The sequence below is a fragment of the Aedes aegypti genome, chromosome 3 (genome assembly GCF_002204515.2).
Source record: "Aedes aegypti strain LVP_AGWG chromosome 3, AaegL5.0 Primary Assembly, whole genome shotgun sequence".
NCBI lineage: Eukaryota > Metazoa > Arthropoda > Insecta > Diptera > Culicidae > Aedes > Aedes aegypti.
In genome coordinates, this window is record NC_035109.1 from 230480542 (window position 1) to 230494383 (window position 13842).

The following is a 13842-nucleotide window of genomic DNA, read 5'->3' on the forward strand; positions in this document are numbered from 1 at the left end:
TAGAAATTTCGTCATCGATGCGAATAATGTCGTTAGTTTTCGGTGATCTGTCGATTATATGTCGATTATAGGTGTTAATGCATCATATGGGCTCATTCATTTATTTCATAATGCTAAAATTGACCATTTTGGACACCCACCCACCCCCTTGTAACGCTTTTTGTATGTTATTCAGTTTTTGTATGGGCCGTAACATCCTTAGGACACCCACCCAAGTCCCACGTCTGCGGCTGTGTTTTTTAAATGAAGGAAACTGACTCCCCTGGGCACCCTAATTACTTGGTAGATAAGACCCACGCCCGCATCTAGAAACAACGCAATTAAAAAGCAACAAAATATCGTAACTGGGCACTCTGAGCACTCAAAACATAGGTGGTAAGTCCCACGTCTGCGACTTTATCAACAAACTGAATGACCCCACTCGTACAACAAGAAAGAAAACCGGATCCTGAAAAGAAATAAAAATCATCAAATTGGGCATAATTAAGCTACTTTATACCCGACTCACCCCAAGCTGTCAGTCGATCCCCCCTCCGACACGATACGTTTTTGGAGGAGAGAAACAGCTTCCCACATAAGGCATATCGTTTGCCTGAATCAGGGATGCTGACAGGATCAACCATCTCTCCGAATCCACACTGCTACCCCCGCGGCTGCCGGTCGCTCAGGGCTTGTTCATATATTTCATAACGCTAAAATTGGTCATTTTGGATACCCACCCACCCCTATGTAACGCTTTTTGTATTATTATTTTTCTGTTTTTGTACGAACCGTAACATCGCAAGGACACCCACCCACCCCCTCCAGCGTTATGAAATTTGTGAATGGGCCCTCATCGGTTCAATAGCTGATTGGTGGTCTTCTCCCGCACCCGTCGTAGCCGGATTTGCCGCATACTCCAACCTTGGGATAAAGGAGTCTCAAACTTTCCTTCCTCACACGACGGCACATCGAGGATTTTCCGCTGAAAGGCTGGTGGGTGCTCCTTCTAGTACCCGTTGTACTCTTTTACGCGGCTCATCACAGAGACGAAGGGGAAAAATCCTTTTTTCCCGTATACGGTGTTCCCACGACGAAATGAAATCGGGTTCCACAAATCCATCACGGGGCTCACCAGTCCTCGGCGGTTTTTGGACAGACCCAGAATTGGCCGAAACAAGAGAAAAATTACGGACATTACAACACAAGAAGAGGAAGCGCGTGAATGTCAAACGTTGGGACATCACAAAACGGAACGCAAGTTCCATGCAAGATGCAAAAAGCCTCCTCATTAGCTAGGAAAATATGTTGTTTCTTTGTTTGTTCAATTCCAATCTTAACTTGTAGTATTGTTCCTTTCATTTTACTTGTTTGTTTGAATGTGTTAACTGTAACTAGTAACGTTAAATATGTGAAAACTTTCTATTTTTTCCGTCTAGGCTAGCCCATCTGGCTAGTATTTTAGTCGTTAAAAGTGGTGAACTCGCCAAGGGCGAAAAGCCACTCTAATAAAGATAAATAATAATAATAGGACACCCACCCACCCCCTCCAGCGTTATGAAATTTGTGAATGAGCCCTATCGCTACACTGATTACACAGCCACCAGAAGTTGGAAACTCGGCGATATTGAATTAGATCTTCGTGACTCAGCTTCACACACGAAGCATGAATCCCTCGCAACCAACACAATCAACACCACTAGCGATCACATTTGAACAGTGTTTGCACGTTGATGATTTGTTCACTTTTGTTTTATCATCCATGTTGAAAAAGCAGCAGAAATACACTCGTTGACAACAAGCCGGTTAATATATAATTAATCGACCAGTAACACTTCTTCGCCGATAATATTGTCCGTTTTATTCCAAGGAATTGTAAAATAATGCTTTGACGTACTTTTCACGATTTTTTTAGCAAAACTAATCGGATAGCAAGAAAATAATTTAAGAGCAAAAGCGAGAGACTTCGTGATAGTGCGTTACGTAATATTTAAACAATCCCTTCCGTGTACAATATTTTTAGAGTGCTCTCATCAACTTTACTCATTTTAATTTGCTGTTTCGAATCAGCGTGTACGGTGTTGCGCCCTTTCATAAAATTCAGCTCGCAAGCTTTTCAAAATGACAGATCTGTCACCACGTCTGTCAGTCGTGTGCGCTGTTGATGACGTTTGCTTGCGACGTGTAGTGGTTTCTTCGATACGTGGATTCCCAAAGTGGCGTAGAAAGTGTTCCGAAGGCATCCATCCAGCACAGACAGGCAGCTTGATCATTGAGTGTGAGCTGGAACGTTAATCGCGGTAGCAAATCCTAACCAACTCTCAGCCAGTCGAGAGTATAATTCGTGTGTTTTCGATCTGAACTTTGAAGTGCTTTGGTGAATATCCACTAAAACACAAAACCGACAAAATGGTACGTATTATTCCTTCCGGAAAAGGCAATTTACGATGTGCTGATTTTGTAATGTGACCATTTTCTACGTGTGATGTGTCCTAATTCGGTTCAATTATGTTTTCGCTTTTCAGCCTGCTCCAGCCAGTTCAACATCCGTGGGAAGCGGAAGTCGATCTCCCACAAAGCCCACATCGGCCCCCCGGGCAAGTGCCGGAGGTTCCAGCAATCTGAAGCAAAGGAAGACAACGACCACGACCACTGCTGCCCGGAATCGTACCACTGGAACCGGCTCCGGTGGCATGTGGCGTTTCTACACTGACGATTCTCCCGGAATCAAAGTGTAAGTACAGTCCCTAATTATTATTTAACATTTATCGTCAAAATTAAGGCTAAAGTGAGATTGAAGCGTTTTCGGAACAGAAATCATAGAAAAATACTAACGTCCGTTTATCGTAACTGGCAAGTTTTAAAAAAAAAGCTTACGTAGGACTGGTAGCAGGTTCTTTTTTAGAGACTTGGTCATTATTGGAAGGCAATCCTTTCAAAAGTCTATTTCTAACGGAAGGGCTTTAAAGCCACCTTTTCTTTCTTCTTAAGAATGGGGCATATAGCTCCAGAGATACCTTCAGAGATTCGTACAAGACTATTCCACGGGTTCTTCAGTAATTTCTTTACGCATTCCTCGAGGAAATACATCAACATTTCTCTGGAGGGATCTTCTAGAATATTTGAAACAACTTCTCCTGGTATCTCTTCAGCAATACTTCTTGGGATTTCTCCATCAATTCTTCCAAAAATTTTCACCAGTGATTTTTTCAAGGTATGCTTAGAAGCACTTCTCTAGTATTTTTACAAAAAAAAATCAGCACTCCAACGCTCTTTGCTCTTTTTGAAATAATGTCTTTATGACATTTCTTTTGCAAAATACAAAAATGATTCAAAAATAATATTAAATAAATAAAAAAACTGTTTTAAGACAATGTTGTTGATATGTCCAGTAATTCGTCGAACCTTTTTCACAAAGCCATTCTTGAGATATTATCAACGGTTCCTCCCAGGAATTGCTTCAAAAAATTCTGCAAGGATTACTCCTGGAAATCTATTCGAAGCAATTTCAGGAAATCGATAAATTCAGCCAGGGATTCCTAATGAAATTCTTCCGGCAAATCTCAATAAATTTCTCCAGCACTACATCCAGAGATTACTCCTCCAAATTTTCTTTTTGTCTCTCAAGTAATTTCTTAAGTAAAACTTCTAAACCTTTGTAATTCAGCGATTATGCCAGCAATTCCTCCAACCTCCGATAGTTTTCAAGGAATTCCTGCTTGATATTATCTAGGAACTCTATTGAATGTTTATGTATAAAATTCAGGGGTTTTTTGTTTTTTTTTATTCAAGAATTCAGGATTTTTTTTTAAAGTTCCTCGCAAAAGTTTATCAGAAAAATAATATGATTCCTTTTTGGAAACGCATTATTGGAAATTTCAAGTACTCATTCCAAAAATATTTGAAAAATTTTCATTACTTACAGCCCTGGAGACATTCTTAACATTCTTTGGGAAATTTCTCAACGAATTTCTGGAGCAATTTATGAGGGAATCTGATTCAGGTGGCATCTCTAGAGTTATTACTGAAAAGAAAATTCTTGGTCGAAATTTTAAAGAAATCCTTAACAGTAATTTAATCTCACCAGAAATTTCTTTACAGATTTTCCACAAACTCTTACAAGAATTCATTCTGAAAATCATCAAGTGATTTTTAGGGAATAATTTAATGAATTGCTTTGCTACAGGAAATCCGACGTAACTGTCTTCAGTAATTTCCACAGGTATTATCTGCCATCTACCAAAGTTTCCAAAAAAAAAATTCTTATTCTGATTTTTTTCCAAAATTCCTTCATAAAACGATCCACAGTTTGTCTTAGAAATTGCTTCAAAATTTCTGAAGCTATTAAAAAAAATATATAAAGAACTCTTCTAGGAATTTACAAAAAAATCAATCAGGGGTTCCTCATTGAGTCACACCAGATTTTGTTTCCAGTAAGTAAGCTCTCAACTAAAATCTCTTCAAAATGATATTTAAGGTTCCACACCAGCAAATACTACAGCAATTATTCCGTTCATTCCCGAGCAATGCTTAAGATTACATTGCAAACTAATTTTGATGTTGTGATGTCGCGAATATTGATATCTCAGTTTCTGTAATTATTCCGTTCATTCCCGAGCAATGCTTAAGATTACATTGCAAACTAATTTTGATGTTGTGATGTCGCGAATATTGATATCTCAGTTTCTGTAATTTTTGTCGTTTTAACAGGTAGGGGGACACGGGGCAGTATGGACACCCTAAAGATTTTGCCTATTTTGACTGTAAATACATGAATATTATACTGTTTTTTATTAGCAGTATGCTTTTTAAAGTTCTTAAGCATTTGTTAAATTTGGAAGAACATATTTAGTTTTCAATAAAAGGTTAAAAAACTTATATTTGGTAGTTGACATCAAGCTGGCGGGGCAAAGTAGACACCCCCATGGGGCAATATGGACACCCTTACATTTATAGGAAAATTGTCTCGCGATTATTCTCAAAACCTCGAAAAATGAAGTACATATTCAGGGAACCATAGTGACAGGTCACTATGCTAGTGAAAACATGATTAAAACCAATTTACGACATTTTACGTAGAAATGCTTGCAATTTTGCCTCCAGGTTAGTTTCTAATCAAGAATTGACGATTTTCAACCGATTTGTGGTTCCGCATCATAATCATTGCATCAAATGCTAAATGTTTTTGGATAATTTTGTGTTTGAAGTTATATTTTTTTCTCTTTCAAGTGTCAGCTCTATTGTATCACCCGGTTTCCATATTTCCCCAGCAGTATAAAAAGTTTTTTAATGTCTTAAGGGGACACGGGAGACCGTGTTATTTTCCCTATCTTTCGTCTCACTCTAACAATAATCATCAAAACTTTGTGGAAGCAAATCTCGAGTTTTAGTGAACCGATGAAGCTGAAAATTTATCGGGTTGTGCACTACATATATAGAATCATAGTGATACATTTTTGCATCGATATATGGAGTGGATCTTGAGATTTGCTTCTTGAAATGGATAAGGTGATTATGATGACGTCCCGTGCGGCCTTAACGATCAACGCTCCGTCATCGTAATCATCGTCATCATCGAAACTTGAAAAGCAGTTTTCCTGTTCAAAACTAAACATTATTCGATGAAAATGTGTTCACAGTGTTTCGGGAGGGGAACAGAATACAGTGAACACATTTTCGTGTAAATTTTCTTGATTTTGAACGAAAAAACTGCTTTTGAAAATTCCGAAATCAATGACGGATCCTGCCCCCTTAAAGTACCAGAAAAAAATCTACTATATTTTTGAATATAGCATAAATAATTGAAGATTCAATCAAGAGCTACATTATTGGTCAACTTGCAGTTACTTGACCCTGAAACCTTATTTGATGAAGTGTGAATTTTTGAACCAAACAAAATCATGCTCAATTTTTTGGTTTAATATCAATGTTTTAAACATTTTTTCTGAAAGTTTTGTGGATAACTTACTTTTCGCCAGGCAATTGAAATATTGTTTTCATCGAAAGTGTAAATTTATTTTTTTATGCAAAGAGCAAAATGAGAACTCATTGAGGTGTACATTTTTTCGATTGATGTTGAAAAGTGTCTGCTATAAAATAAATGCTTCATTTTTAGATTCTCATAGCGTTTGTACATGTTGCACGAATAAATTTTATAATTAGGGTGCCGGTACCAATGGTTGTAATGTACCAGTAGATTGGACTATGGAATAAAACGTACATTTTTCGATAAAAACGACATGTGCTATTTTTGGTGGATAGATCGCCTCTAGTTTATTCGATTTGTCAAATTTCAGCTTTTTTATCTTATCAAAAAGTCATCTAAATAATTAAGTTTACGTAAAAAATTGGCTCCCTTGCACCAATAGTAGCCGTCGTGTTCCAGTAGTGGATCAACGGTTGGAAGCAGTTTTGAAAATGGATGTATAAAAATGGAGAAAAGCCCTAGAGATGATCTTTATGCTTCATTCGAAAGATATCAATTGCTGTTCCGAGGGAAAAATGTTAAACCTATGTAAAAATTTACCATTTTGTTTAAAATTCCTTTTATCATTCCCGAACGTCTACTACTGGAGCACTAGCGCAACTACTGGAACACGTGTACCAATAGTGGCTCAAGCGATTTTATGTTAAAAAAATAGTTTTATCACTCTTTTTATATTTTTCCCATATAGTAGAGGTTGAAATCTTTGTGTTGACGCCAAAAGATCTCTGTTAGGGCGTTATTTTGTTATGATTTTTTATAGCTTAGGTAGTCCACTAATGGCACCGGCACCCTATTTATATAAAATGAAAACATTACCAAAAATTTAAAACAATAGCAGGACGAAAACAAAATATGGTATCGAATATTTCAATAACAAATAGATATCAAATTATGATATCCACTTGATGCTGAAAACAGAATATGCTTTCGACTTCTTCTTCTTCTTTCTGGCGTTACGTCCCAACTGGGACAAAGCCTGCTTCTCAGATTAGTGTTCTTATGAGCACTTCCACAGTTATTAACTGAGAGCTTTCTTTACCGATTGACCATTTTTGCATGTGTATATCGTGTGGCAGGTACGAAGATACTCTATGCCGTGGGAATCGAGAAAATTTCCTTTACGAAAAGATTTTCGACCAGCGGGATTCGAACCCACGACCCTCAGCTTGGTCATGCTGAATAGCTGCGCGTTTACCGCTACGGCTATCTGGGCCCTGCTTTCGACTTGCTTACTTTTTAATGTTGGACTTTGCTCGGGTTCCTACACACATTTCATTGGGGATTTCGCTTGCTGTTTTTCAAGTATTTCAGGATTCCTTCCTGGGATTAAATTGATTATTTTTAAATACGGTCGAAACTTGTTATAACGACATTGCAAGATACCGTCGTAATAGAGAAAAGTCGTTATGAACAATGGTTATAAAATATATTTTTAGAGAGCTATTCTTGCTTCAAAAGATGTCGGTATAACGAGCTTTTACTGTAACTATCTTAGCAATTTCCAGCAAAGCATTCAAATAGTTATTCCCAGCAAAATATATCAAGATATCCTCAGGAGTTAGGGAGTTTTTTTATCCTTGCAAGAGTTGATCAAGAATTTATACAAAAGTTTCACTAGAGATTACTATAAGATTTGTACTAGCAAAATCAACCAGATTTTTTGCAGAAATTTCTCCAATGATTTCTATCCTATCTGTAAACAGTTCTTTTGAGACACCTAAACAATTTCCTGGTGAAATTCTTCGAGGTCTTCATTAAGAAAGAACATTCTGTAGGAATGTGTAGCAATTTTCTTGATGTATTCTTAGGCATATTCATGTTTCAAATATTAAAGATATCCTGAACAACAATGTTGGTGTAAACACAAAAAACTTCCTGTAAACATCTCTGGATAAATAACTACTATGAAAATGTTGGACAAAATCCCATCGAAAATAATGGAAAAATCACTGAATGAACTCCTGAAGCACTTAGAATTTTCTTGAGAAATTGGTTAAAGAATTTGATGAAATACAAAACGAAATTCACGATGGAACCTCGGGAGTAATTTCTAGGATTATTCTTTAGCAAATTCCAGGTATCTTGAACGAAATTCATGGAAATGATTTCCTGAAGAAATCTTCGGGGTAATAGGGTGCAGAGCTGCTTGGGCACTTCCATGATTCACTTTGGCATGGAGGTTTTTTCTCGGTCGAAATGTCTGAAACTTTGCACAAAGATAGGACGCAAATTGTGGCCAAATATGAGATCGATAGCTTTCAAAAATCCCCACTGCCGAAGTGAATCAAAAGTGCCAAGAATAGGATCCGGCTCCCTACCTGAATAATTTTCTGATGAAATGTATGCAAAAATAAAACTCGAGAAAGTACATACATTAATAAGAAAAGGTCGTAATGTCACGAGTAAAACTCGGCGTAATTAAAAAGAAAACTTAATACTTTCATCTCCTGGTTCCCGCTATTCAAAAAAAATCCAGTGATACCTTCTGTTTTTTGAAGGATCATGAAATCATGCAGGATGTGATCCATGGAATTATGTTCAATATTTTTATCAATAATTATCTCAACAATTTATCTAGAAAATTCGCCAAGACTTTCTTAAGAAATCATGAATTCTTTCAGAAGTCCTTGCAAAAGATCATCAGGAATTTCTACTGAAATTTCGTCAGAGATTTCTTCAGAATGTCCTTACATCTATTAATTCCTATAGACAATAAAAGTCGAAAACAAACAAAATTTCAATTTCAAAATTAACATCTAGATTAACTGTGCTTGATGCATGCAGTAAAATACTAATCTAAACAAACGTTTGCTCACCTTATATTCGACTATGTATTTACCCTCACTCCCCTTATTCTATTTGTGTTTCCAGTGGTCCAGTGCCAGTTCTAGTGATGTCTCTGCTGTTCATTGCATCCGTGTTCATGCTGCACATCTGGGGCAAGTACACTCGCTCTTAAGGATACCTAGTTTTATAAGCCGCGTTCGCGTTTTCTAAACTGCTCGTGGAAAGCACTCCGCAAAGACGCATTCACTTTATACTATTATAACTCTTTAACATTATTGTGTCTAAGTATGTTTCACTCGATGTGTGCCCGGAAGGCATTTTCCTTATATTTTTTCATATGTTGAGTACGTTCCGGGGAAGATATTCTTTTCCGGAGATGATTCATGAACCCATATGATTTTGTACTGATGTGTCGATTCTTGTAGAGGAATATACAAAATAATTTAATTCACAAAAGGAAAATAACGTTATCATTTGAAAAACTATAATAAAAATATAGAGATTTAAGAAGTGTAAAGTTGCTTTGAAAGAAATCTTCCTTGAAATAGTTCTAAAAGCTTAGTCGTGGGGCGAAAATTTACCATTAATGTACATGATCGAGGTATCTCGATTCTTTAGTATTCTCCCTTCTTGTATCAAGAGCTCGGGTTATTCTTAGGGAACCACCAAAGCGTAGCGTCACGCCATTGCCGGGCGTATTGTAGAGCTCCATCTTCGTCGGTCTTGGGCGAAACTTCTCCAGTTGCCCCGAACGTTTAGGGTCGCCAGGTCCTCTTCCACTGCGTACAGCCAGCGTATTCGTGGTCTTCCCCAAAGCCGCCAACCTCTACTTGGTTCCCTGCTGAATATTATTTTCGCAATTCTTTCTTCCGGCATTCGCACTAAGTGTACAGCCCACTGAAGTCTGCCGGATTTTACACGATTGATAATATTTGCATCTTTGTACACTTGATACAACTCGTGATTCATGCGTCTGCGCCTCACACCATTTTCGAGTTTCCCACCGAGTATTGTCCGCAGCACTTTACGCTCGAAAACACTGAAAGCTTTCCGGTTAGACTCTTTCAACGTCCACGCTTCATGCCCGTAGAGAACCACCGGAAGAATCAATATTTTATACAGGGCGAATTTTGTTTCCATTTGCAAGCTGCGGGACCTAAGCTAGTTAGATAGTCCGTAAAATGCCCTATTCGCAGCCGCAACACGTCTTTTCACTTCGCGGGAAACGTCGTTGTCACATGTCACAAGTGTTCCAAGGTAAACAAATTCTTCAACAACTTCAAACACATCCCCATCAAACACTACCTCAGCACCTACACCACCATGCCTGACTCTATCTCTACCTGCAACCATGTACTTCGTCTTGATAGAATTGATGGTCAGGCCTATCCTCGCTGTCTCCCTCTTCAGAGGCACGAAGGCCTCTTCCACTGACCTGCGATCGATTCCAATTAGGTCTATATCGTCTGCATAGCCAAGGAGCATGTGCGACCTTTTGATAATAGTGCCATTTCTCTGCACGCCAGATCTCCTAATAGCACCCTCGAGTGCAATGTTTAACAGTAAATTCGAAAGTGCTTCAATCCGTCTAACGTCACGAACGAGGTTGACACCTCGTCTGCGATCCGAACACTTGATTTCGAACCATCCAGCGTAGCACGTATCCGCCTAATTAGTTTCGCCGGAAAACCATTTTCAGACATTATCTGCCAAAGCTCATTTCTTTTCAATGAGTCGTACGCTGCCAAACAGATGGTGAGTCTGCAAGTTATACTCCCGGAATTTGTCTAGGATCATTCGCAAGCTAAACATCTGGTCCGTTGTCGAACGGCCCTCACGAAAACCAGCTTGGTATTCGCCGAAGAAGCACTCCTCGAGCGGTCGCAGTCTGTTAAACAGGATGCGCGACAGAATTTAGTACGCCGAATTCAGCAGGGTAATTCCTCTGTAATTAGCACACTCCAGTATGTGCCCTTTCTTGTAGATAGGGCGGATGAGGCCATCCAACCAGCCGGTAGGCAAGTTCACAATTACAACTCTATAAGTTTTGAAGAAATCATTCGTTTAAATATAAAAACACAGATTCTCTAAGCTTGAAAAAATAGTCAATCCAAAAAAGCAGATTGGAGCACCTTGTGCCTTAAATTAAAATGTACGAGGTACTCCAATCTACTTGTTTGATTCTCTATTGAGATTATGCTAAGAGGATTCGAATTCATTAAAATTAAATAGGCAATGTTTCCAACAAATTTTCTATTTAGAACATAGGAAAATTGTAACACAAAGAAGTTCCATTGAAGAGCTCAACCTACATCTTCTTCTTCTTGGTATTACGTCCTTACTGGGACAGAGCCTGCTTCTCAGCGTAGTGTTCTTATGAGCACTTCCACAGTTGTTAACTGAGAGCTTTCTTTGCCAAAGTTGCCATTTTCGCATTCGTATCTCGTGTGGCAGGTACGATGATACTCTATGCCCAGGGAAGTCAAGGAAATTTCCATTACGAAAAAATCCTGGACCGACCGGGATTCGAACCCAGACACCTTCAGCATGGCTTTGCTTTGTAGCCGCGGACTCTAACCACTCGGCTAAGGAAGGCCCTACATGTTTAGGTATATAGGTTGCAACTCCCAAGCGCATGTCATTCGGACTTATTCTGCGAGTCGGGTGGGTCGTGACGAGTCACTCTCACTTCGAATGATTTGAGACGACTAATGTTAATCAAATAGGAGCGAATCAACTTTCGTCACTTCATTCAACTGATCTCATGTGACCTGACATTTAAAATAAGCACAGGAAGTGAATAATGAGAGAAGGCAAAATAAGGAATGAGGTGTGAAGAGTGAGGAATGAGGAGTGAAGAATGAGGAATAAGAAATAAGGAATGTGGAATGAGAGCTGAGGAATGCGAAGTGAAGAATGAGGAACCAGGAGTCAATAATGAGGAATGAGGAGTAAGAAATGAGGAATAACGAATGAAGAGTGAGGAATGTGGAATGAGAAGTGAGGAACGAGGAATGAGGAGTGAGAAGTGAGGAATGAGAAATAAAGAGTGAGTAGTTAGGAATGAGGAGTGATAAGTGAGGAGGATTATAGAGAAGATATAAGATAAGCAGAAGGGCATATAGTTTCAGTAACAATGAAAAACTAAGCAAACGGGAAAAGACGAATGACAAGTCAGTGTTGTAAAGTGTTTTGAGCGATAAAGTTGCGCTGGAATAGCTACTGTTGCAATTCGGCTGATCGAGCCATTAGCTTTTAATGTGCCGGATCCTCCCTCCGGACACTACAGTTACTTACCTTATTCTAACACACGCTTGAATTGTTTCATGTGAATAGGAAATCTAGCAAGCATGGTACTGACATGGAATTATAGGCAGTAGATAGTCTCAGCCGGGAGCGGGTTATTTGGCATAATGGCCATTTGGCATAACTAGAATTATATCTCTTTCAAAATATGCCTGTTCTTGATGAAATTTGTTTATGCCAAATGATCACTATTCCAAATGACTGTTATGCCAAATTGCGTTATGCCAAATGACCCAGACCCGTATCAGTCCATAGTACAGTGAAATGAAATTTCATAGATTTATACAAATAAAGAAGAGGCAATATACATGTTGTTGAGCAAGTTTAGAACAATCTTCAATTAAATATGTCCGCGAATTTCATTTTTTGCCGGAATTTTGGGGAGGGCGCAATGATACCCACGGCGTGTATTATCACAAAAAATCAGAGGGGGTTGTGTACAAGACATGACCGCATGACGTTAACTAGTCCAAGTGATTTTCTGCATTTGAATTTTAGTCGATTGTCATAGTTGCAGCCTTCCTTTAGTTCAAACTCTAACATGATATCGTAACGGTCGCAACATTTTAGATTTTCAAATGACACCCAGTATATTGCCGTAAGACGTAGTTAACGTCAAAAGAATAATGAGCGAAGAAGCAAAAATTGGTCTGCTTTTATAGTGCACTAGCCAACCCAAAGGAATCGTGGAAGACAATATGAACGAGTTTGGTTGCGTAAGAAAGGGGTCGACATTTTCGACAGTCTATCATCAAAAATCAAAAGTTTTCTCCATTTGAGTAAAATGTTGTATAAATTTCCGACCGATTGGTGGGAAAATATTGAAAATCTACCGATAAATGGCTGAGTTATTAGTATTTAAAATCTTACATCAATATCTTGTGTTGCCTCAATATAAAAAAAACTAATTGTATAAAACATCGGACTATAAACCGAAATTAAAAACTACTTACTAGTATATAAACCATTCAAACAATCAATATTATCAAAGATTATTTGCCCATCACATAATTATTCAGTAAAGTGAATTTGAAATTTGTCAATAACATTGAAATGGTTTGGATGTTTGCAAGATACAATTTCAAAATTAAAAAAATATAGTTGAAGCATTGGGTACATTAAAAGAATCAATATATTTCCTGTTCAATTAAACATTAAAACCATGAAAGCGATTTTCTGCCAAGCATAACAACAATAATGGGACATTCTCACAATTGCTGCAAGAATTAAAAGCAACTTATAAAAAAGAAAGTTTGGCCATAGTATACTCCTCTTAACGCTTTCCATGAAGAATTTTCGAATGATCTTGATTACATGGCATACACATTTAATTTATTTCGCCGGCGAAAATAATTGCCGAGAACCCAACAGCTGAGATTTCGTTAAAAATCTCGGTAAAAGTTCAAAGTGCCGATCGTACTGCAAAATTTATAAATCAATCCAACTGTCAAAATTTGACGAAGATATCGGTAATCCATTGCCGGAAATCTCGGTATACCTTTACCGAAATTCGGCGAAGCAATATTATTTTTATTGGATGAATAGAATAATAAAAACATTTTGATTGGAAGACAAATTTAATATCCATATTAGTGAAATGCGTGCACTACAAATGCATAAAACGCCGCCACTCTAGTCATCTCACTTTACTCTCAATATGTGATATATTGTCCTTTTCCACGTGAGTTGAATTCTGCCTGCTTCATCGTGCTTCAGTAGCAACGAATTTCCTGAAAATGTAATAAAGCTAGCAATAGATCAATGCTGACTACACTGAACAGATG

General features: G+C 38.0%; 1 protein-coding gene across 1 annotated transcript; it reads left to right on the forward strand.

Annotated features, from left to right (window-relative positions):
* Positions 1-2135: 2135 nt before the first annotated feature.
* On the forward strand, positions 2136-9257 carry LOC5579041 (protein transport protein Sec61 subunit beta). Its single transcript, XM_001657185.2, has 3 exons — positions 2136-2391; positions 2505-2713; positions 8837-9257. Exons 1-3 carry the CDS (start codon positions 2389-2391, stop codon positions 8922-8924), a joined length of 300 nt encoding a protein of 99 aa, XP_001657235.1. The 5' UTR covers positions 2136-2388; the 3' UTR covers positions 8925-9257.
* The last annotated feature ends 4585 nt before the right edge of the window (positions 9258-13842 follow it).

What these genes read in the sequence shown, in the direction of transcription:
- LOC5579041 (XM_001657185.2), top strand. An exon ending in GATTCTCCCGGAATCAAAGT is followed by an intron (nt 2,714 to 8,836) that starts GTAAGTACAGTC and finishes TTGTGTTTCCAG; the next exon opens with TGGTCCAGTGCCAGTTCTAG.